We start from the raw sequence: 23216 nt of genomic DNA on the forward strand, positions 1-23216 counted from the left end.
GCTTTTTCACTTGAGTATGTCAGTCTTCCACTTGAGCCTCACATCCACTACCACCTTTTTGGTAGCTAATTGGAGGTTAGAGTCTCATGGACCTTTCTGCCCAAGCTGGCTTTGAACCATGATCCTCAGATCAGCCTTCTAAGTAGCTAGGATTCTAGGCATGAGCCACCATAATCTTTTAATTCATAAAATAGTTTATATTTTATACAATTGGTAATAAACCAATATTAGTATTAGTTTATTTCCAAAATTTCCATATCCTCTATTATATCAGAGGATGCTTCCTCTGGAAGCTTTAAGTTGTTCTTGAAGACAAGGCTTTTCTTGTAATCCTAATGTAATTTTAACTAACAGTCACTTTTCTAGTTCCACTGTGACATTCTGTAACACTCTCCCAAACCTATGATAGCTCTTCTGTCCTTTGTGTGATTTCCCATACAATTATACACAACCATGATCAGATTACACATTTTCAGATTACACAGTTACATATAAAGGGGCGAAGTAAAGACCACAGAGTTCATTAAATTCTGATAAAAATTCCAAAGCAAGAGAGGGGGGGAAAACTGGTCCAGCACCAGATGATGCCTCACAAGGGCAACAAAAGGCCAAGGAGACTATATTGCTACATCTACAATGTGAAAAACCAGACTCTTACCAATAGCTTGGGAGAAAAAGGGAAGGAACCTGGGAAAATAGCCATGCAAATCAAGGTAAAATACTAACACTCAACTTTGAACTGTTAAGATCCTACATATCCTACATGTTACTTCTGTTCTCTTTGATTTCTTCCCTCCACACGGTAAGAAAATATGCAAGCATGAATGATGAAAGTATGTATTACTAATGCAATCTGTTGGCTGAGAGGAACTGTGTGCAAGATGAAGAGCTATCAAGATAGCTGCTTATGTCAATAGAAAGTCTGAACAGTGTCTACCTATGTAATCACGGTAGTTCCTTTGTGAAATGTTAATTATATTAGCTTATTTAATACAATTCCCCATAATGAATACAATAAAGTTTGCTTTTTCAGATGAAGAAACTGAGCTTCAGAAAGATAAAGTGCCTTAAACCAAGGTTATCCAGGTAGTAAGTGGTAGACTGAGAATTCTAATCCATGTCTGATTCCAAAGTCCAAATTTTATGTTAAGAGCCATAAAAATGGTCTCTGAAAACTTGGTTCCTAAGAGGAAGCTTTAAGAAGCAAAGTTTGGAAACTGATTAACATCTTAAAATAATCCTCTTATTTCCCTTAAGTTTTCATAGCGAAACCAAAGCAATGTGAACAAAATTAGAATTCTAATAGCAATAAAGGATAAAAAAATATGAATTACATTACCTTGCAGCTTCATCTTCTAGTTTTTTTTTCTGTATTAGCTCTACTCTTTTCCTTTCAACTTCCTTCAACTTGTCATGTTTGATCTTATGAAGTTGTTCAAGAGCTAACTGTTGTGTATTATAGCTTTCTCTTAGTTCCTAAGGGCAAAACAGAAATATGTCAATACTCAAATGATTTAAGTATTTTATTTAATAACTGTCATTTATATTAAAAGACAAAATCCTAAAATTAAAAATATCTAGATGAGTCGGGCACCGGTGGCTTATGACTACAATCATAGCTACTCAGGATGCTGAGATGTGAACATCATGGTTCAATGCCAGACAGGGCAGGAAAGGCCATGAGACTCTTTTCCAGTTAACCACCAGCTCTCCTTGAGCTGAAAAGCTCAGGGACAGGGCTCAGGCCCAGAGTTCAAGCCCCACAACTGACAAAAAATAAAATAAAGTAAGAAAGTATCTAGATGATAAAACAATCTTGAACACAGTAAATATCTGAGCCATGTATTTACTAAACAAACATTTCTAAGGAACACAGAATCAATCTCTCTCTCTCTCATGGGGCTTCAATTCTGGGCTCGGGTGCTGTCCCTGCACTCTTCAGCTCAAGGTGAGTACTCTGTACAAGGTGAGTTCTTTTACACTTGGGCCACAGCGCCGCTTCCGGTTTTCTAGTGGTTTATTGTAGATAAGAGTCTCACAGACTTTCCTGCCCAGGCTGGTTTTGAACCGTGATCCTCAAATCTCAGCCTCCTGGGTAGCTAGGATTACTGGTGTGTGCCACAGGTACCTGGCTGGAACACAGAATCTTTAACAAACCATTTTTTTTCTGAAGTATCATTTTAGTTAAAAAAACCCAACAATGTATTTAGTAACATTTAAAGAGGAATTTTCTTGGTAATATTGGGATTTGACTTAGGAGTCTTGTGATTGTTAGGCAGGTGCTCTACTGCTGAGCCATACTTCCAGGCCCTTCTTGCACCAGTTTTTCTTGAGATAGGGTCTTATTTCCTCCTGGAGATCTTCTTCATGTGCCTGGGCTGAGATCAACCTAGGAAACAGGTGGCCGCTGTGCCCAGCTCTCTGTTCACAAACTTTTCTGCCCAGGCTGGCCTCAAAACTTGATTTTCCCAATCTTGGCCTCCCAAGTAGTTAGGATTACAGGAATGAGCCTGTAATATATGTAGTTTAACCAAGTTATCAGTAATTTGTGTTCAATGAAATCCTAAAAATAACTCTTTTATGTATTTATTTTCAGTCATAGGGTTTGAACTCTGGGCCTGGGTGCTGTCCCTGAGCTCTTCAGCTCAAGGAGAGTACTCTATCACTTGAGCCACAGCACCACTTCCAGTTTTCTGGTGGTTTATTGTAGAAAAGAGTCTCACGGACTTTCCTGCCCGGGCTGGCTTTGAACCTCTATCCTTAGAACTCAGCCTCCTTAGTAGTTAGGATTACAGGCATGAGCCACCAGTGCCCAGCTTTGAAACATTTATTAAACCATTTTGTCCAAAACTAAAAATGGAAAAGATAAATGTCTGCCTAAAACAATGACTTAAATTAAGTCAGAATAATGACAAGCACTCTAAAAAGGAATTGAAATATACTTATTGAACATAAAATTGTGTACAGTTCCCTAACCCAAGGGGATTCAATAAAAAGAGCTGCCTAATTCCCATATAATCCTTTGCCATCAATCTCAAAAGTAGAGCTAGGTGCCTAAATGTAGGTTAAAGGTAAGTGCTCTAGTAGGAAACTTGTGATTATCCGTTTGTAGTTCACTTTTCACCTTCTTTTTTTTTTGGGGTGGGGGGGACTGGTTGTGGGGCCTGAACTCTGGGCCTGGGTGTTGTCCCTCAGCTCTTCAGCTCAAGGCTAGTGCTCTACCACTTGAGCCACAGCACCACTTCCGGCTTTTTCTGTTTATATGGTGCTGAGGAATCGAACCCAGGGCCTCATGCATGCAAGGCAAGTGTTCTACCACTGAGCTACCTTCCCAGCCCCACTTTTCACCTTCTTTTTATTGAACTATTCTTGTGGGAAACTGATTCTCTACCGTTGTATGTGGTTTGAGCAGGGGAGGTATTTATTTACTCTTGAACAATCATAGTACGTTACTTCCTTGCTCAGCGTGATTGGTCCAAAAAATATGAACATTCCAAACTGGTTCAGAATTTTCTTGGGATTCAGATACACTGAATAACCTCTGGAGAAAGAAACCTTTCTCAGGATTCATTAAACAGAGACACAGTCAACCTAAAAGGCATCTTTAAGTAATGGGAAGAAAGTACAGAAAACAGAAGTAAAGATCAGAGACAGAGGTGGAGAAGGAACACACAAGGAAACTCTGCAGCTCAGTGTTCAACATTCTTCTGTCCATTCAGTAAATTGTTCTAGTATTCCTCCAATAACTACTATTTTGAACTGGATTACTTTCACTACAAATCTTATAGAATCTTGAAGGAAAAATACAGAAAGAAAAAAAAAAACAAGTTTAACAAAAAAAAAAAAAAAAAAAAAGGGAGGCAAAAATGTGAGCTCCATAGCATTTGAGTAGAATGTTTTAGTAAAAAGGAAAAAAAAAAGGGTTTGGTATCCAGAACTACACAACAGAAAACTCCAAACCAAGGCAAAAAACCCCTCCAAATCAAGGCAAACAATGTATTTGAAGGTTAACTCTTCTAGTATGGTTAAAATGGTACATTAGAGCTAAGTATAGTTTGGTGTCTGGAGACTGTCTAAACATATTTGAAGAAAACACTTGCAACTTGAACCAATATTAGTACAATGCTGTGTTCATGAAAAATTTTACATAACTTCAGCTTCTACAGTCCTATATTTGTTGCATTGTTTTGGTCAGTAGTGGGGCTTGAACTCTGGGCTTGGGCGCTATCCCTCAGCTCTTCAGCTCAAGGCGAGTGCTCTACCGCTTGAGCCACAACGCCACTTCCGGTTTTCTAGTGTTTATTGGAGATAAGAATCTCACAGACTTTCCTTGTCCGGGCTGGCTTTGAACCATGATCCTCAGGTCTCAGCCTCCTGAGTAGCTAGGATTACAGGCATGAGCCACTGGCACCCGGCTTTGTTGCATTTTTCTATGGAAAAGCAAAAGAATATATTGACTATGATCCATGCAACAGGCTGCTTTGGTGTTCAGGAACATGGGTTTGGAATAAAACCACGGCAATTCAAATCAGGCTCTGTCAATGGCTAGTTGTAATTATCTTAGGAAAATTTTTATAGTTTCCTAATCTGCACATGCCCTACATAGTTGCTGTGAAAATAAAATGAACTAATACATATAAATTGATTGCAATAATGCAGGCCATAAATTCTCAATAGATATTAGCTGTTAGTGGATGAAGCCCAGTAAGAATATTAAGTTAAAAAGGGGTACAGGGCTGGGAAGGTAGCTCAGTGGTATAGCGCTTGCCTTGCATGCATTAGGCCCTGGATTCGATTCCTCAGCATCACATAAGCAGAAAAAAATAAAAGCTGGAAGTGGCACTGTAGCTCAAGTGGTAGAGTGCTAGCCTTGAGCTGAAGAACTGAGGGACAGCGCCCAGGCCCAGAGTTCAGGCCCCACGACTGGACCCCCTCCCCCCCCAAAAAAAGGGTACAAAGAGCAATCAAATTAAAGTCTAATCTTAACATGGCTGTAAGCTTAGTCCCCTAATTGACCCCTGAAGACAGCATTCCAAGTATTCCTTAACTAGTCTCAAGGAAGTGTCAGAATTAGTGAACTGCTCATTGTCCCATGCTCCCAAGGAGGTCTGTGCACCCCTCTATCATAGTCAACCTTTCCAAACTGTATCTGACCTGTCTATCAGAGTAATTTTTTTTCTGGTTATTTGGAAATAAAGTCTTTTGGACATTTCTGTCATGCCTCCTGTTAACAGGACTGTCTTTTATCAAGATGTCCCAGGCATAGTACAGTGTAAATATTTAGTTAAGTGTTTATGGGAGGAATAAAATACATAAATAACAGTCTAGGCAAATTAAGATTTGAAGCACACTAAACACTAAAGGCATATTCTTCTGGCAGAAGATAAATACATCCAGATGAAGCACAGACAGAGGAAGGAATAAGAATGAATGCAAAACTACACATCTTAATGAACATGGGCAGTATAAAGTAGTGACAAAAATGGCAGTTTAAAATATATAACATAAGGTGGAAATGTGGCTTATTGGTAGAGTGCTTGCTTAGCATGCATAAAGCCCTGGGTTCGAATCCTGTAAGCCTGTAAGACTCTCATCTCCAATTAATTATCCCCCAAAAAAGCTTAAAGTGAAGCTGTGGCTTACATAATAGAATGCTAACTTTAAGCACAAAAGCTCAGGGATAGCACCTAGCCCCAGAGTTCAAGCTCGCTGACTGGCACCAAAAAAAACCCCCCAAAACAAACAAAAACAAAACCGCAGACAACATAAATGTGAGAAGCATTTGATGATAATGGAATTAAAGAATCCTGAGTAATAAAATTTTAATTTACAGTACATGTAAATAAAAGTATGCAAATTGTATTCTTTAAAATACCCACAAAAAATGTAAAAGGTATATAACCAATAAGCTATAGAGGAAAAAGAACTCTGATCAAAAGAGCACAAGGAGAAAAAAAGAATACAACATAGTAAACTGATAATAAAGAGAAAGATGTCAAAGTCCAAATTATATTAAACAGACCAACTACTCTAATTAAAATACAGACTGAATATTAAAGACACAATTTAAGTATAAAGATGTAAACAAGGTATAAGGTAGAAAAAGATATACCAATACTACTCAAAAGAAAGCTAGTATAAACTAATATCAGAAAAAGTTGTCTGTCTGTCCCTGTGTGTGTGTGTGTGTCTCTCTCTCTCTCTCTCTTTCTCTTTTCGAGACAGGGTTTCATTATGTAGTTCACCTCAAACTCACTAAGTAACTTAGGCTGGCCTTGAACTTGAGGTCCTTCTACATCAGCCTTCCTAAATGGTAGGATTAGAGTCTTAAATAATCATGCCAGGCAGAAAAATTAGCCTTTAATACAGGAAGTATTTCCAGGAGAGCAGTGTAATGATAAAGGGGTTTGTCCACTGGGAAGCCACATGATATGTATACAGTAAGAGATCCTCAAAATCTATAAGTTAAAAAAAAAAAAAAACTAGCAAAATTCAATAGACAAATCCATATTAAAATGGATCTCTGTAACTGATGAGAGAAAGCAGACAAGAAATATCAGCAAGTCTAATCGTCTTGACTTTATTCCAGAACAGCAGTTCTTATGTTGAGACCCACAAGACCTTCCAAGATTCTTAATCTTTTTGTACAATTCAGCGGCTCATGTACTTGGACAGGAACAAAATTAATCTTTATTTTCACTAACTTTTATCTGAAGTACACCATTTCCTTCAATGTCAAATATAAATAGTAAATCACAGTATATTTATTACCAGTACTTGTAATGTTTTTTACCAATAGAAATCACAGATTTTTAAAATATTTTATATAACTTGATATATCATATATATGATATATATCTTGACTTCAAATGGTATGTCACTAGATCTTGCTATTTAATTAATCCTTTCCATTAAAAGAAGTACATATATAACATATTCCAATTGTTTTAAAATATTTCATAACTCATAATTTTAAAAGTATCCAATATATTTAATTTTATACATTTGAAATATTATTTTAAGGAGTCTACAGACTTTACCAAACTGCTGAAGAGTCCATAATATAAATGTGGTTAAGAAGTTTTGCTTTAGAAACCAGTATTTCTATCCCATGCCTTCCTACTATTGTACCTCACCTTGGAGAAAAGAAGTTCCAAAGGCAGACCTAAAATGAACCTTCTGAAGAAAAGGAACACTTCCTTCATTCCTTATGAGTTTGGGAAACATTTTCTCTAGTTCCTAAGTATGTAGTTCATGTAAGATTTTATTTATAATCCAAAGGACTAATGATCCTCATCTCCAACTGAATTAGTCATATTATTACCTGCATACATCAGTCTCATTTTGTGAAGGGTTATTCTGAGCAAATCTATTATAGTTTCATTATATACCACAGTGAAACCCCTTGGTACAATTAATATACATTAAAAAGAAAAAAAGAAAAAAGTGAATGACATGAAAGTACAACAGGATGGGGGGCCCAGGTGGAGGAGGGATAACTAAGCAGGTGGATGAGGATGAATATGGTCAATGTAGTTTAAAATTTGCATGCATGAAAATAGAACAATAAAACCTGCTGAAATTGTTTTAATAAGGGGGGGTGAAGTGGAGGAGAGAGGAATGAGGTTGATCAGGATACAAGTAGAACTTGTACATCTTCCTTGTGTAACTAATGTATGCTAATAAAAATAAATAAGTTAGAGGATTATAAAAGAAAAAAAATCTCCCCTAGTCATCTGGAGGTGAATCTGTAAATAGTTTATCTCTAATCCTTGGAAGCACAGGATAAGACCTAACACCCTTGAGGAAGCCACAGCTGTGGGGTTGACAGATTCTGCTTTGCCTTTACAGAAAAGTACTCCCTCAGTTATTACTCAAGTCCATAGTGATTTTCTAATTCACTAAAGGTATTTCAAAGCCAGGCACTGGTGGCTCACGCCTGTAATCCTAGCTACTCAGGAGGCTGAGATCTGAGGATCGAAGTTCAAAGCCATCCCGGGCAGGAAAGTCCGTGAGACTCATCTCCAATAAACACTAGAAAACCAGAAGTGGCGCTGTGGCTCAAGTAGTAGAGTGCTAGCCTTGAGCTGAAAAGCTGAGGGACAGTGCCCAGGCCCGGAGTTCAAGTCCCACAACTGACCAAAAAAAAAAAAAAAAGGTAAAGTATTTCTATTGTACATGAGAGTTCACAAAGCACTTCTGTGTGTGCATATGTGTATATGCACACTATTTGATTTAATCATAACGCTCAAAAGAAGACCGCATATACTTTGCTTATAATATGAAAAAGCAATGATAAATAGCTGCACAACTAGAGAGGTTAATGACAAGCAGTTATACAACTGACGAGTGGCACAGAATACTTTTCATTGCACTTCACTGCTAAAGATGGAATAATCTATAAATATGCTTAATGAAGAATAGCCTGTTCAATGTCTTAATTTTGAACTTACTGGCTTTGATATTTATCTTAGTATGACTTGACTAAAAGAGTAAAAATTGTCACCAATTTTGTATATGTGTATTAGACAATCTAATAAAAGATAACTTCTTAAGAACTAATTTTAAATGTTTTACTACTACTGTTACCATAAGTAGCCTAAAGGAGTACTCCTATCAGATATACTATTGTGCCATTGAACCACAACATTGGAACAAAGCTCCTGATCTCATTCAAGACCCTCAGGACCAATTCTATCTCACCTACTAATCAATCTAGCCTTTCACATCATTCTCTATCACCTAAATTCTTATCTCTGTTTATTTCTTGATCTGACCCAGTAATTCTTCACTCATCTTTTCCTTAAATTCCTCTACACTCCTGGTACCTCTTCTTACTCATCAGGAAACTACATATCCACTTATCTTCTCTGAATGTTAATTCTCTTACCTTCTTACCCTTTTGGTTGATCTGTAAGGTTTCTGCTTTTCTAGTTTTCTCTCAGTTTATCATTACAAACTCATTTATATTAGGTAAGGGAACAATTACAGTATTTTTCCCTGCTCTTCTTTGCCATTTCCAAAGTATTATTTCCCCTCACAAGTACAATATGTTTTTCTGAGGCTTAAACTACCCAGCAATACTAGTCTCCTCCCATTTCATTGGCATTTATTAACCACTTAGGTCTCTTAGGTCCTGATCCTCATTTCTTCATCTTCACTATTCTTTATGTCTGTGACATCTTCATAGATGATCAACAACAACAACAGCAACAAAAACTAACTGAAAAAGCCCTAAAGCTTTTCTTATATCTGGTACAGTCATTTTAAGTATTATTTCTCACTGAGATTTCCATTCTGTTGGCCCTTCTCTTTATCATCATTTCCTCTCCTCGTATCCTTTCATGTCTAGTAAATACTAACTTCATTTTTATTATAGTTCTTATGTTAAATCTTTAACATCTTTGTTCCTTTTTCTTGGCCCATGTCTCCTAAAACTCTGAATCTATATGAACCCATCAATCTATTTCACCAACCTTTTTATGTGCTTATATCTGAACAGCTAAATATTATTGGGAAAGAAAATCATATAATTAGGCACACAGTCTTCAATTTAAACTCCTGACCTCTAACCTCAAATAAGCACCCAACATTGCTCAAATAGTTACTGGTTTCCTCTACCATGCATGCACCCCAACACCTCCAACATGCCTACTTCTCTCTCCTGAAACCACCTAATATTCCATCCATTCTTCTTTTTACAGCTAAAAATCTTGCTTCATTAATTCATTCATCCCTGGTACTCCCTAATCTTTTCATCTTTTCACCAGTAAAACTTCTTGTATCTGCACACCTCTTCTGTCTCAAGTAAGTTGTTCTATGTTCTAACCTAGCAGGAAGGTTCTTTCTGATAGTTCATTTACTTACAATTTTAAGACTTGCAGCAGTTGACTTCTTACTTTCTAAAGATTTAAGTGCATCCACCTTTCCCCAAGTTACAAGTATTCTTTTATTTTCCCCCATTTAATCCTTTAACCTATGCTCTGGGTTCTGCCTCTCCAAGAACTGTACTCTGTCAATGAACACCATTTTTTATATCCAATCTCCATCTCTTCTCTCTTTTCTCCTTTCCTTTTTACTTAGTTTTTGTCAAGATTTTCTTAAGCCCCACTCAAATTTTTTTTTTCCTTCAAGCTCATGCTTTCTTCCCACCCTTCCTAAATCCCATTCTTGATACACTGCTTACTACACAATTGAAGGTCACAAAAGGGCTTCAAAAGACTTCTTGTTGACTAAAGTTAATTGATATTTTTCAATACTATGATAACTGCTCACTGTACCACATTTTACTATCATGACTATAGAAGTCCTTTTTTCTTGCTTTTTGTGACAAGGTCAAGTCTCCTAACTACTCTGATAGTCATAATTCACACTCTTTTACTTTCCTACATTGCTTTTGATGGAAGAATCAATAAGCATGAAAGATTAGGAAGCAAAAGCAGAGGGAACAAAGTAAAATAAGAGAATAGTCTGCTGGCCTGCAGAAAACCAAATATTAACTGGAATAACCAGTAGAGTCCACAATTCATTATTGAAATTCATTTCACAGACATAAAATTTTGGGTTTAAGTTTTCGTGCATTTTGTATCAGAAGCTCTAAGACTACATAATCTGGCCAGTCACACTATAATCATAAAGGCTTATACATGGCAACTATGTTACTTCTATCTTTTTAATCTGCCTACTTTTGCTTAGGTAACAAATTAGAATATTCCTATCTTTACTATGGAATATGTATGCATCTGCCCATTTTAGTACTGAGTAGAATGTGTAATCAAAATCTACTAAACAAGTGGTTAATACAAAGCACCTTCCTAAAATATGAATATTTTAAATATGTGTGTTATACATGACAGTCCAAATGGTTTAACCAAATAATTTAAATATTTTTACCTGAAGTGCATGCATATTTAAAAGTGAGCCCTGGTAAACAGATCTAATTAAAGCTGCCCCTGTATTACTGGTTCAACTTTTCCTTATGGTAGAATTAGGATGCAGCCTGGTGCACATATGAATATAACATAACTTTGTCTTAGATTTTAGAAAGTATAACTTTAAGCAATGGTTTTTAGTGTTAGGGGTAAATGATTTAACTTCACATTGTTTCAGTTTTTCTTTGAAATGCATTTGTAATCATCCCATTGGTTAACCCGATTCTCAGGGATGATGTAAGGGAAACAAATGGGCTTATGAGAAAGGCAACCTTCCTGATTTCTAGATTTCTAGCATTAGACTTAACAGGCAATTAGACAGCAGAAGAATATTAGAACAAGCAGAAGAAAAAAAGGTCTTTATTATATTTGTTATTTCAAACAAAAATACTCAGATAAAGGCAAAGAATAGTCTAGTTAAAAAAAAAAGAAAATCATAAAGTAACTCAAAAAAGAAGCTAGACATTAGAAAATAACCTTAAGTAAGAGGAAGAGGTGGTTGAGACAGCTTAGCAGAGACAAAAGGCACTGAAGAACAGAGTCATCCATATTCCCACACTGTAAGATAAGGCAGATAAAAAGCCAGTTAAACTATGTACAAATAAAAAAATAATGTTAAGGAAGATAATTTGGCTGGCTTGTTTGATCATTGATAACAAATGATTTTGCTTATTTTAAATTGTTTCTCTACAGGAAATATACTTCTATAAGGTATATGATTAACATTATTCCCTTCAATGTCCGGTCTTTAACAGAAGCCATCCTAGTCCTTTCTTTATAATGTTCCTTATTTGTTCCTTACTAGTATAATGTTCATTACTAGTATTAATCTTATTCTAAGTAAGATAGAAGATTAAAAACATATGAAGAAACACTTTTCTTACAGAAATGCCATTTAACATCTTATGCTCTGAAATTGTATGTGCAGTTTACAAAAGTATAAGACTATTCTCAAATTTGAATTACTTGCCATTAACCTGGTTTTATTATATCCATTCACAGATTCTGCTTCAGTATACAACTAAAATTGCACACAATGATAAGCATGTGGTATGCTTCAGACATCTGCTTTGTCAGTATAGCAAACAGTAAGACATGAACCTAACTTTTCAAGTAAAGTGTAGTGTCATATTCTGCTTTGGATTTCACTGATTATTGCATTCTTTCATAAAGGTAATTAGCATTGCATCGTAAGAGAAACAAAAAGTTATTTAGCATATTAAAAGAATTTCTACCACCAAAACTATTTAAATTTTTCCATATTTTATTACATAGCCTGAGATCATGTTGGCTGACATCAGCTTGATAATACTGATAAAGGACACTGTTCTCATATAAATTCCAATTAAAATAGGACTAATTCTCAAAAACTGTGAGAAAAAGTATGTTTAGTTATGTGACACAAGGTTGACAGTGTTTTACAAAATACTAAAAACAATCTTGAAATTCTAGTAGAGTTGAAATTTAAGTTACAAGCCAAGAAAAGGTATAAAAAGTCAAATATATAACAATAGCTTTATTCAATCTATTTAATCAAAATAAGAGGCAGGAAGGTAGCTACTTAGAAATGAATATAATAGAAGATAAGTACCTTCAGCTGACTGTTAAATGAATCCATTTCTGAGAGTTTAGATGCAGTTTCTTTTTCAAGAGCATCTAGTTGTTCTTTAAGTCTTTGGCATAATTCTTCCTTTTCTGATGATTTTTTATGAAGTAAACTGATCCCTGAATCTGAAATGCAAAATGTCAGAAGTTCCTATATCATTACCATCTGTCATTCTTGCCTGGTCAAATTAGTGTAACTACAGAAAGGCAAAGGACATAACATATATGTGGAAGAATAGAGGGGAAAAAAATCTAATAGTCTTTTTCTTTTCTAGATCATATCCTGGGAATATCGAAGGTAATGCTTTTTTAAGCACTGATTCTGCGCTCTAAAGAGTCAGAATCTGAAACAAAATCGTACATTAAATAAAGTGCTTCACCAATCTAGTCTTCAGGTTCTTCATCTCTTACAGTAGATATCATACGATCTATCTTACTAAATATGGTGATGAATATAAAGCCTTAGTATAAAGCCTAGCCCATAGTAAATATTCAATTAAGGTCATGAGTTATTAAAATAGTATTACTAAGTGCTTTTTTTTGGGGGGGGAGGGTCAGCGTGGGGCCTAAACTCTGGGCCTGTGTACTCTCTCTCAGCTCTTAAGCTCAAGACAAGCACTCTACCGTTTGAGCCACAATGCCACTTTTGGTTTTCTGGTGGTTAATTGGAGATAAGAGTATTTGGACTTTCCTCCCTGGGCTGGCTTTGAACTGTGATCCTCAGATCTCTGCCTCCTGAGTAGTTAGGATTACAGGCATGAGCCACTGATGCCTGGCAAAACATTTAATTTTAAAGAAGCTATTGTTGCTGGGTACTGGTGGCACACACCTGTAATGCTAGCTACTCAGGAAGCTGAGATCTGGAGGACAGATTGTTGGAACCAGCTTAGGCAGATAAGTTCACCAGAGTTCATCTTCAATATAACTAGCTAAAAGTTGGACTGAGGTATGGCTCAGGCAAAAGAGTATTTCAATTCATACCTTGCTACAGGCATAAAAAATTACTGTCTATATTTAAGATGTAGAACATGATGCTTTGATAATGAAATTATTACTCTAGTGAAGCAAATTTATTCGTTACCTCATATACTTACCTTTTCTTTTTGTGCAAAGAGCATCTAAAATCTTAGCAACTTTCAAGTATACATCACTATGATGCACATTAAGTCTTCAGAACTTATTCATCTTTAACTCTAAGTACATACCTACTGATCAACATCTCCCCTAACTTTCTAACCCCTGGTAACCACCAACCTATTGTTTTCCAAGTTCAATTTTTTTAGATTCCACATGTAAGATCACACAGTATTTATTTTGGGGGCAGTATGGCTTTTTATATTTTGTGGCTGTACTGGGGGTAGAACTCAGGGCTTCACACATGCGAGGCAAGGGCTCTCTAACTGAGCCTATAGCCCAAGCTCAGTATTATCATTTCATTTAATAGTATTAATTCTATTTCATGAATATATTTTTCCATTTATTTGCCTTTTTCAATTGCTTTTATGAATCCTTTATTATTTTCAGAGTACAGATCTTTCATCTCTTTAGTTAAATTTATTTCTAGGTATTTTTTTAAGATTTTTTTTTTGTTGTCAAGGTGATATACAGGGGTTACAGTCACGTAAGGTAATAAGTACATTTTTTGTCAAACTTGTTACCTCTTCCCTCATTTTTCTAAGTATTTTTTATTCGAACATAAATTGGATTGTGTCATAAATGCTACTGATTTTTCAATGTTCACTTGTATCCTGTGACTTCATTCAACCCGTTTATTGGTTCTGTTTCCTTGTGGAGTCTTCAGTCTTTCCTACCTATAGAATCATGCGTCTGCAAACCTGGGTACTTTTACTTCTTTTCTGACTTGGATGCCTTTATTCCTTTCTCTTGTCTGACTGCTCTTCTAGTGCTTTTAATACTTATATTCAATAGACATATCAAGAATGGGCATTCTTGCCTTGTATTGGATCTTGGATGAAAAGCTTTCTGTTTTTCCATACTGGTTAAGATGTTAGCTATGAGGTTTTCTTTCTCTGCCTATTTTGTAAAGAGATTCTAGCATGAGAGGATACTGAACTTTGTCAAATGCTTATTCTATATCTATTGCAATGACTGTAGGTTTTTATCTTTCATTCTCTTAATGTCATGTATATGAACATGATGTTTCGACAGAAACTAACCTTCCAAAAAGTTGTTTCGGTTTAAGATACAAATAGAACTTAATATGTAAGTACTGTATGGTCACATTACATTGGGTATTGTCAATCTTTTCATTTTTTCTAGCAAAAAAGAAATTGTATTATTTTAATTTATACTTTCTTGTTAATTAGTGAAGCTGAATAAACATCTACTAATGTTAACCAGCCATAGTCCTTTTTTCCCCCCCAGTCCTGGGGCCTGAACTCAGAGCCTGGGCACTGTTCCGGAGCTTCTTTTGCTCAAGGCTAGCACTCTACCACGTGAGCCACAGTGACACTTTCAGCTTTCTATGTTTATGTGGTAGTGAGGAATCAAACCCAGGGCTTCCTGCATGCTAAGCAAGCACTCTACCACTAAGCCACATTCCCAATGCCCCCCATAGTCTTATATTAACTGATTTTTAACCTTTCTCTATTAACCGTTTTCAGTTGGGCTATTTTCACTTCTGATTCACAGAATCCAAATTCTTTTTTTTTTTTTTTTTTGGGGGGGGGAGGTCCAGTCATGGGGCCTGAACTCTGGGCCTGGGCACTGTCCCTCAGCTCTTCAGCTCAAGGCTAGCGCTCTACCACTTGAGCCACAGAGCCACTTCCGGTTTTTTTCTTTTTGCTTATGTAGTGCTGAGGAATCGAACCCAGGGCTTCATGCATGCAAGGCAAGCGCTCTACCACTGAGCCACCTCCCAGCCCAGAATCCAAATTCTTGTATGTTTTTCAATTTTCTTGTTGTTCATGTTTTTCATTATGAGAAAAGTTATCACTTTGAGGGGTTTCTGTTTTGTTTTTTTTTTTGAGACAGGGTCTTGCTCTGTCATCCAAGCTAGCTTGGAACTCAAGATCCTTCTGTTTCTACCTACTGAGTGACAGTAATACAAGTGTATGCCATCACACCTGGCTCTTCCAGGTGAATTATCTTGCCAAGATTTTTTCCCCTTAAAATAGAAATACTTAAAACTGAAATGGGACACCCTCCCACTCTCCTCCCACACACATGTAGATGATAGTGTCTTGTAGAAACATAGCACTAGACACGCAGCAGCTGTATCCTTGGGCCTTGCTTCAGCCCTTGGGCAGATCTAAACTGATCTCTAGCACCTTCAAAAACCATCCTTTGGTCAAAAACATGAAGGAGCTCAAGACAAACTTTTGTCTTCTTTTCCCAATATGTTATGTGATCTCAAATAGCTAGCAAAAGTAAAATTAGGCTAAAAATCCCCCAGAGTGCTAACCCTCATGTCATCTAACTGGTTTTCCTTCCTCCCTGCTAATGCCCTGAGCATCACTGTTCAGGATGAGCTCCCTGAAGGCTACTTGTGCAGGCCACTGGGCCTTAAATGACATAGTGTGCGAAGATCTAACAGTCTCATTCACAAAGTACAAATCAAACCAAAACATATAATCAGACTATAATCACGAGTTCTCCCCTTCCTGAAAGAGGGAATATTTTATGTTGACCCAGAATTGATGAAAGTATGAGTGCTATTACATAAGTATAATCTTCAAAGTTAGCACAGGCAGCTGGGCATTGGTGGCTCACACCTGAAATCCTAGCTACTCAGAAGGCTGAGATCTGAGGATCATGGTTTGAAGCCAGCCTGGGTAGAAAACGCTGTGAGACTCTCATCTCCAATTTGCCAGTCAAAAACTGGAAGTGGAGCTGTGGCTCAAGTGGTAGAGTGTTAGCCTTGAACAAAAAAGGTAAAGGAAAGCCGTGCAGTGGTGGCTCACACCTGTAATCCTAGGTACTCAGGAGGCTGAGATCTGAGGATCGTGGTTCAAAGTCAGCCTGGCAGGAAAGTCCATGAGACTCTTATCTCCAATAAACCACTAGAAAACCGGAAGCGGCGCTATTGCGCTATGGCAGTAGAGCGCTTGCCTTGAACTGAAGAGCACAGGGATAGTGCCCAAGCCCAAAGTTCAAGCCCCATGACCAACAAAAAAAAAGGTAAAGGACAGTGCTCAGGGCCTGAGTTCAAGCCCCAGTGCTGGCACAAAATAAGAATTTTAAAAAAAGAAAAAGAAAAAATGAAGGAAGGCAGTGAGAGAAGCAAAAGGGTCTGAAAGAAAGAGCCAAACTGTTCTATTCAGTCACTGAGCTACAGATCTGGATTCTTGCCATGTTTTTAAATTTTATTTATTTATTTATGCTGGTCCCAGGGCTTGAACTCAGGGTCTGGGCTCTATCACGACACCTCTCTGTGCTCAAGGCTAGTGCTCTGCTACTTGAGCAACACTGCCAGTTTCTGTTTATGTGGTACTGAGGAATCGAACCCAGGGCTTCATGCATGCTAGGCAAGCACTCTAGCCCTAAACCACATTCCAAGCCCAGTTTTTTTTAAATTTTAACCTTATAATTTTATTGTTATTACTAAGGTGTTGTACAGAGGGGCCACCGTTTCCTAAGTCAGGTAATGAGTACATTTCTTTTTTGGATGTCATTCTTTCTTCACTTTCCCTCAGTTTCCCTCTCCTGTCTCTGCCCAAAAGTTGCATTAGTTCCTTTTCCATATAGTGCATTCTGAATATTATACTTGCATTTGTTCATCAGACTCTGATCGGTTATATGCCCACAGAAACATACATTTATTATTTTATAAGTACAAGTGTACTACTCACAGATAAACCACTACAATAAGCACTGGTTTATCAGTTTTATCAATAAAGAGGTGATATTTTAGTTTCTCATCTGTCTGGCTTCTTTGTTTTACTGTATGCTTCACTTTAAAGTTATCTAATTTGGGACCTGAGCCAATAAAAATATTACATTCCCATAAACAGCCTTATAATATTTGTCTCACAGGTATCAGCAGGTATCAGCAGGGCAAGCTGGTAAAATTCTTTGCGTGAATGAAGAGTTAGAGAAAAAGTTTAGTCAGGTGCTGGGAATGTGGCTTAGTGTAGAGTGCTTGCCTAGCATGCATGAAGCCCTGGGTTTTATTCCTCAATACCACATAAACAGAAAAAGCCAGAAGTGGTACTATGGCTCAAGTGGTAGAGTACTAGCCTTCAGCACAGAGAAGCTCAGGGATAATGCCCATGCCCTGAGTTCAAGCTCCAGGACTGGGAAAAAAAAAAAAGTTTACCCAGGCACTGGTGCCTCACACTGTAATTCTAGCTACTCAGGAGGCTGAGATCTGAAGACAGTGGTTAAAAACCAGCCCAGGGAGAAAAGTCTGTGAGACTCTTATCTCTAATTAACCACCAGAAAACTAGAAGTTGAGCTGTAGCTCAAAGTGTTAGACCAAAAAAAACAAAAGAGAAAAGTGCAAAAGAGCTGGGTGCTGGTGGTTCATGCCTGTAATCCTAGCTACTCAGGAGGTTGAGATCTGAGGATCACAGTCCACGGTTCAAAGCCAGTCCAGACAGGAAAGTCCATGGGACTCTCTTGATTTTTTTTTTTTTTTGCCAGTCCTGCTTTACCTGTATTTTTCAAGATTTTTCTGAAATTTTAAATTTATATACAAAAATATTATTTTGAATAGAATGCTCCTTTTAAAACCTAGTAGAATATGACTTGACAGTTGTGGAGAAAAAATAAAAGAAGAAAACAAAAATTTAAGGAACTTACCTGGTGTATTGTTGAACTGCATGTTTTTAATTCTTTCATTTAGTAGTTGCTTCTCAGGTACCAGATAGATAAGCTTATTTTGATATTCCTTATAAAAGCAAAAGCAGAACCTGATTAAAACTCTGTAATATCCAAAAATGTTTTTTTTTTTGGGTCTGGTCGTGGGGACTGAACTCTGGGCCTGGGCGCTGTCCCTCAGCTCTTCAGCTCAAGGCTAGCACTCTACCACTTGAGCCACAGCGCCACTTCCGGCTTTTTTCTTTTTGCTTATGTGGTGCTGAGGAATCGAACCCAGGGCCTCAGGCATGCAAGGCAAGCACTCTACCACTGAGCCACCTTCCCAGCCCCAATACTGTTTTTTTTTTTAATTGTGAAAATACTGTACAGAGGGGTTACAATTACATGGGCAAGATAATGAATACATTTCTTATCAAGCATTGTAGCCTCCTCCTTTGTTTCCCCTTCCCATCCCTTCCCATCCTCCCCCCTCCAAAAATGTTTTGAAAACTTTAAAATATGATTTAATCACCTTTGAAACTTAGTACAGGAATAACATGCAGTTGTAAAATGCTTTTAAGTTATGAATAAACTAGAATGGAACTATGTAGGATTTAAAAAGAAAATAACATCAATTTATGAACAATTGGCTGAAAACTAAAGGCACAAAAGAAAATCTTCATCATTGAGGAGTATCTACAAGCACATAATTTTTCACATTCCAATGGATAACTGTGAACAAAGGGGAACAGGAATCTAAGCGGTTCATACAATTCAAAAGGCAAACATGTATTAAAAAGGGATGAAAAATCAGGTACTGGTTGGTGGTTTATGTCTGTAATCTAGCTACTCTGGATACTGAGATCTGAAGATTGTGGTTTGAAGTCAGCCCTGGCAGGAAAGTCCACAAGACTCTACAATTAACCACCAAAACACTAGAAGTGAGCTAGGGCTCAAGTGATAAAGCAATAGCTTTGAGTTAAAAAAAACTCAGGGACAGGGCTGGGAAGGTGGCTCAGTGGTAGAGCACTTGCCTTGCATGCCTGAGGCCCTGGGTTCGATTCCTCAGCACCACATAAGCAAAAAGAAAAAAGCCAGAAGTGGCGTTGTGGATCAAGTGGTAGAGCGCTAGCCTTGAGCTGAAGAGCTGAGGGACAGTGCCCAGGCCCAGAGTTCGGCCCCATGACCAGACCCCCCCCCCCCAAAAAAAAATAAATAAATAAAAAAAACAACTCAGGGACAGTGCCCAGGCCCTGAGTTCAAACCCCAGGACTCACACTCACTCTCACACACACACACACACACACACACACACTCCCTCCCTCCCCTCTCTCTCTCTCTCTCTCTCACACACACACACACACACACACACACACACACACACACTCCCTCCCTCTCTCCCTTCACACACACACACACACACACACACACACACACTCCCTCCCTCTCTCCCTCCTTCTCCCTCCCCCCCCACCCCCCCACAAAGGGACTAAGAATTTAGGGAGAAATAGGCAATCAGGTTTAAATCACAAAGAAAATGTTTTATGGACTGATAACCAGTCCATACAGTAACAAGAACTGGCTAAGAGGACTCCAGATATATGGAACACTTCTAGAATGACTATTCTACAAACAAGAATCATTGACCAGACTCTATTCCTAAATAACAGACTCATCATGTCTTTAAGGAACTATCCAGCATTCTCTCATCACAATTCTGAAACTTACTAAAGTGAGTATCAATAGTCATATTGTGTTTTTAAAATGTTTTTATTTTTTTCCAATAGCTATATTGGTAATATATGCTATGGAATTTTTTTTTTGTGTGTGTGTGGGGGTCTCTCTCAAAAATTCCTATGTCTATATGTAACCTAGGGGTTAGGTAATATATACTATAGAATTAAGAAGTAGGACTTCAGGTGGTGATTAAATCATGGGGGTTATTCTCTAAGGAATGTGGTTAGTGTTCTTATAAAAGTAGGACATGTGGCTCAAGTGGTAGAGTTCCTACCTAGCCATCATAAAGCCCTGGGTTCAAATCTAGTACCATGCACACAAAAAAGTATTTATTAAAAATAATGAAGCCAGGTGCTAGTGGCCTACACCAGTAATCCTAAATACTCAGGAGGCTAAGATTTGAGGATCATGGTTTGAAGCCAACCTGGACAGAAAAGATACTCTTATCAGAAAAAGCAGGAAGTGATACTACGGCTCAAGTGATAGGATGCTAGCCTTGAGCACAAAGAAGCTCAGAGACAATGCTCAGGCCCTGAGTTGAAGCCCCAGGACTGGCAAAAAAAATTAAATAAAGAGAGCGAGCAAGAGAGAGAGAATGAAAGCAACTACTTTGTCCCTTCCAGAATGTACGGGTGTAGAAAAATGTCACTTCCATAGCAGAAAGCAAATCCTCACCAGATAATGAATGTTAGTGACTTGACCTTTAAATTCCTACACCTCCAGAACTGTAAGCAATAAATTTGTTGCAAAATTACATGGCCTAACATATTGTGTGATAGCAGCAGAAATGGATTAAAACAAATATATAAATATTTTTATTTAAGAGTTCAAACTCAAGCCGGGCGCCGGTGGTTCACGCCTGTAATCCTAGCTACTCAGGAGGCTGAGATCTGAGGATCGCGGTTCAAAGCCAGCCTGGGCAGGAAAGTCTGTGAGACTCTGATCTCCAATAAACCACTAGAAAACTAGAAGTGGTGTTGTAGCTCAAGTGGGAGAATGCTCACCTTGAACTGAAGAGTGCAAGGACAGCACCCAAGCCCAGAGTTCAAGCCCCACGACCGGGGGGGAAAAAAAAAAAAAAGAGTTCAAACTCAAAGTAATCAAAGTCAATTTATAAAATGTTAAGCAGTACTTAACCACATGTATAGCAGTTTCAGGAGGTGTATGGATTCTGGTATTACATATAGGCTGTGGATATTTATATTACAAGTCTTTCAGAAGCTTAAGGACACATGATCCCCAAAGCACAAGTATTCTGTCAGAAAGAAGTGCTGGTAATGATATGTGTTTAAGGACAATTTAGCAGCAAAGGACTTACCTGAAGCTCCTGTTGAAGTTGCTTGATTTCCATAATTTCCAGGTCACACTGCTTATCTAGAACGTCCAGCTCTGTCTTTTGGGTTTGCTTTCTGAGCCGCACATCTTGAAGTCTGCCTGAGAGCTGATGGTGTTTACCACTCTACAGAGCAATTATATAAAGACACAGTGACATAAAGTGCTAACAGGAGATACTCCTAAAGGGAAAAAATATATATTTATTTATAATTTATGACTTCACACTTGCTAGGAAGGTACTCCATCATCTGAGCCACACACACTCGTTAAAATTTTAAATTTCATTTATTATTCAGACTTAATCTGAAATAAACTGTCTAAAGCTAAGTAGAAAATATTGTCTATAAGACAAAAGAATTGTCTATAAATATCAAGAAAGCTATTGGCAGGAAATATTTTCACAGTGTAAGAGCTGATTATTAAGATGAAATAGCACAATTTTAACACACTGCATTTTTCTTTTTCATTTCAGCACTTGGCCATACATTTATAGTATTACTATTACACAGGTAGACATTCATTTTTATAAAATCCTACTATACCATCGAATTCATGTTTATAGGATCCTAGGATTGTAAAAATCTAGTTCTAGACTTTATTTTCTTCCTTTACATTTCAAACTAAGTCTTTTAAGATCTTGAATCCCTGAAACCTAATGTATAAAATCTACCAGTGAAATGACTAGTATTTGCTAAGAACTGTAAGAATTATAGTTTTACAGAACTAGAAGAAATTTTAAGACATATGTCAGTGGACAATTTAAAATCATTTTGTTTTTAGGAATAGAATCTTTTTATCCAATCTGCCCTTAGACAAATCTCAAAAAAAATAAAGTAAAAGAATGGGAAGGTATTGATTGGAAATTGTCTGTACTCTCTTCATTAAAATTTATTCATGAGATACATTTAATAAAACAACTGCAAGCCAGGCACTGGTGGCTCACACCTGTAATTCTAGCTGAGATCTGAGGATTGCGGTTCAAAGCTAGCCTGGGCAAGGAAAGTCCATGAGACTCTTATCTACAATTAACCACCAGAAAACCAGAAGTGGAGCTGTGGCTCAAGTGGTAGATGCTCACCTTGAGCTGAAGAGCTGACAAACAGTACCCAAGCCCGGAATTCAAGCCCCACAACTGACAAAAACAAAAAACAAAACAAAAAAACCCTGCATTTTTCAGCATCATTAGATAAATCCCACTTAATTTTAGCCATACCAATGCTTCCAACTCGAGATGAAGACTCTTCTTCTTAGAGTTTAACCTGACAATTTCTTCTTGTTCTCTATTCTTTTGATTGAGAAGTTCCTGTCGACGAATTCTTTCCCATTCTAATCGACGTTGTCGTTCAAGTTCTTGTTTTGCTGCCTGAAAATAATGCATTAAAGTCAGTTTTTAATTAAAACTCTGGAATTATTTTTTAAAACTGATAGGATGATAGCTTCTAGCATTTAGTAAGCCAAAGTGCATCAAGTGGGAAAATCTAATTTTATGATCTAAAGACTCACAAAAGTGACTTTTTCCAATACTTTGTTTTTGGTGATGGTTATGGAGCTTGAACTTAGAGCCTAGGTGCTATCCCTGAGCTATTCTTCTCAAGGCTAGAATACTACACTTTTAAGCCACAGCTCCACTACCAGGTTTTGACTGGTTAATTGGAGCTAAGAGTCTCATGAGAATTTTCTGCCTGGGCTGGCTTGGAACCATAATCCTCAGAGCTCAGCCTCTTGAGTAGCTAAGATTAAAGGCAGGAGCCACCACTTTTTGATTGCTTCTAAGAATCATTCTTATTTTTTTTCTTTTTTTCCTCTTTTCTTTTTTCTGATTTCAAATGTTTATTTTGTTTTTAAAAT

The 23216-nt window shown here is 37.3% G+C and overlaps 1 protein-coding gene across 4 annotated transcripts in view; it reads right to left on the minus strand.

Annotated features, from left to right (window-relative positions):
• Itsn2 (intersectin 2) overlaps positions 1-23216 on the minus strand; it is a 128965-nt gene that overhangs the window by 57403 nt on the left and 48346 nt on the right. For all 4 annotated transcript variants that reach the window (XM_042696756.1, XM_042696754.1, XM_042696755.1 and 1 more), the window contains 5 exons: positions 22582-22731; positions 21352-21492; positions 18300-18387; positions 12523-12662; positions 1340-1476 (listed from right to left, as the gene is read on the minus strand). In XM_042696756.1, coding sequence (XP_042552690.1) covers positions 1340-1476; positions 12523-12662; positions 18300-18387; positions 21352-21492; positions 22582-22731 — 656 coding nt within the window. The remainder of the gene's footprint in view (positions 1-1339; positions 1477-12522; positions 12663-18299; positions 18388-21351; positions 21493-22581; positions 22732-23216) is intronic.

The sequence above is a fragment of the Dipodomys spectabilis genome, unplaced genomic scaffold (genome assembly GCF_019054845.1).
Source record: "Dipodomys spectabilis isolate Male_0828 unplaced genomic scaffold, ASM1905484v1 ptg000210l, whole genome shotgun sequence".
NCBI lineage: Eukaryota > Metazoa > Chordata > Mammalia > Rodentia > Heteromyidae > Dipodomys > Dipodomys spectabilis.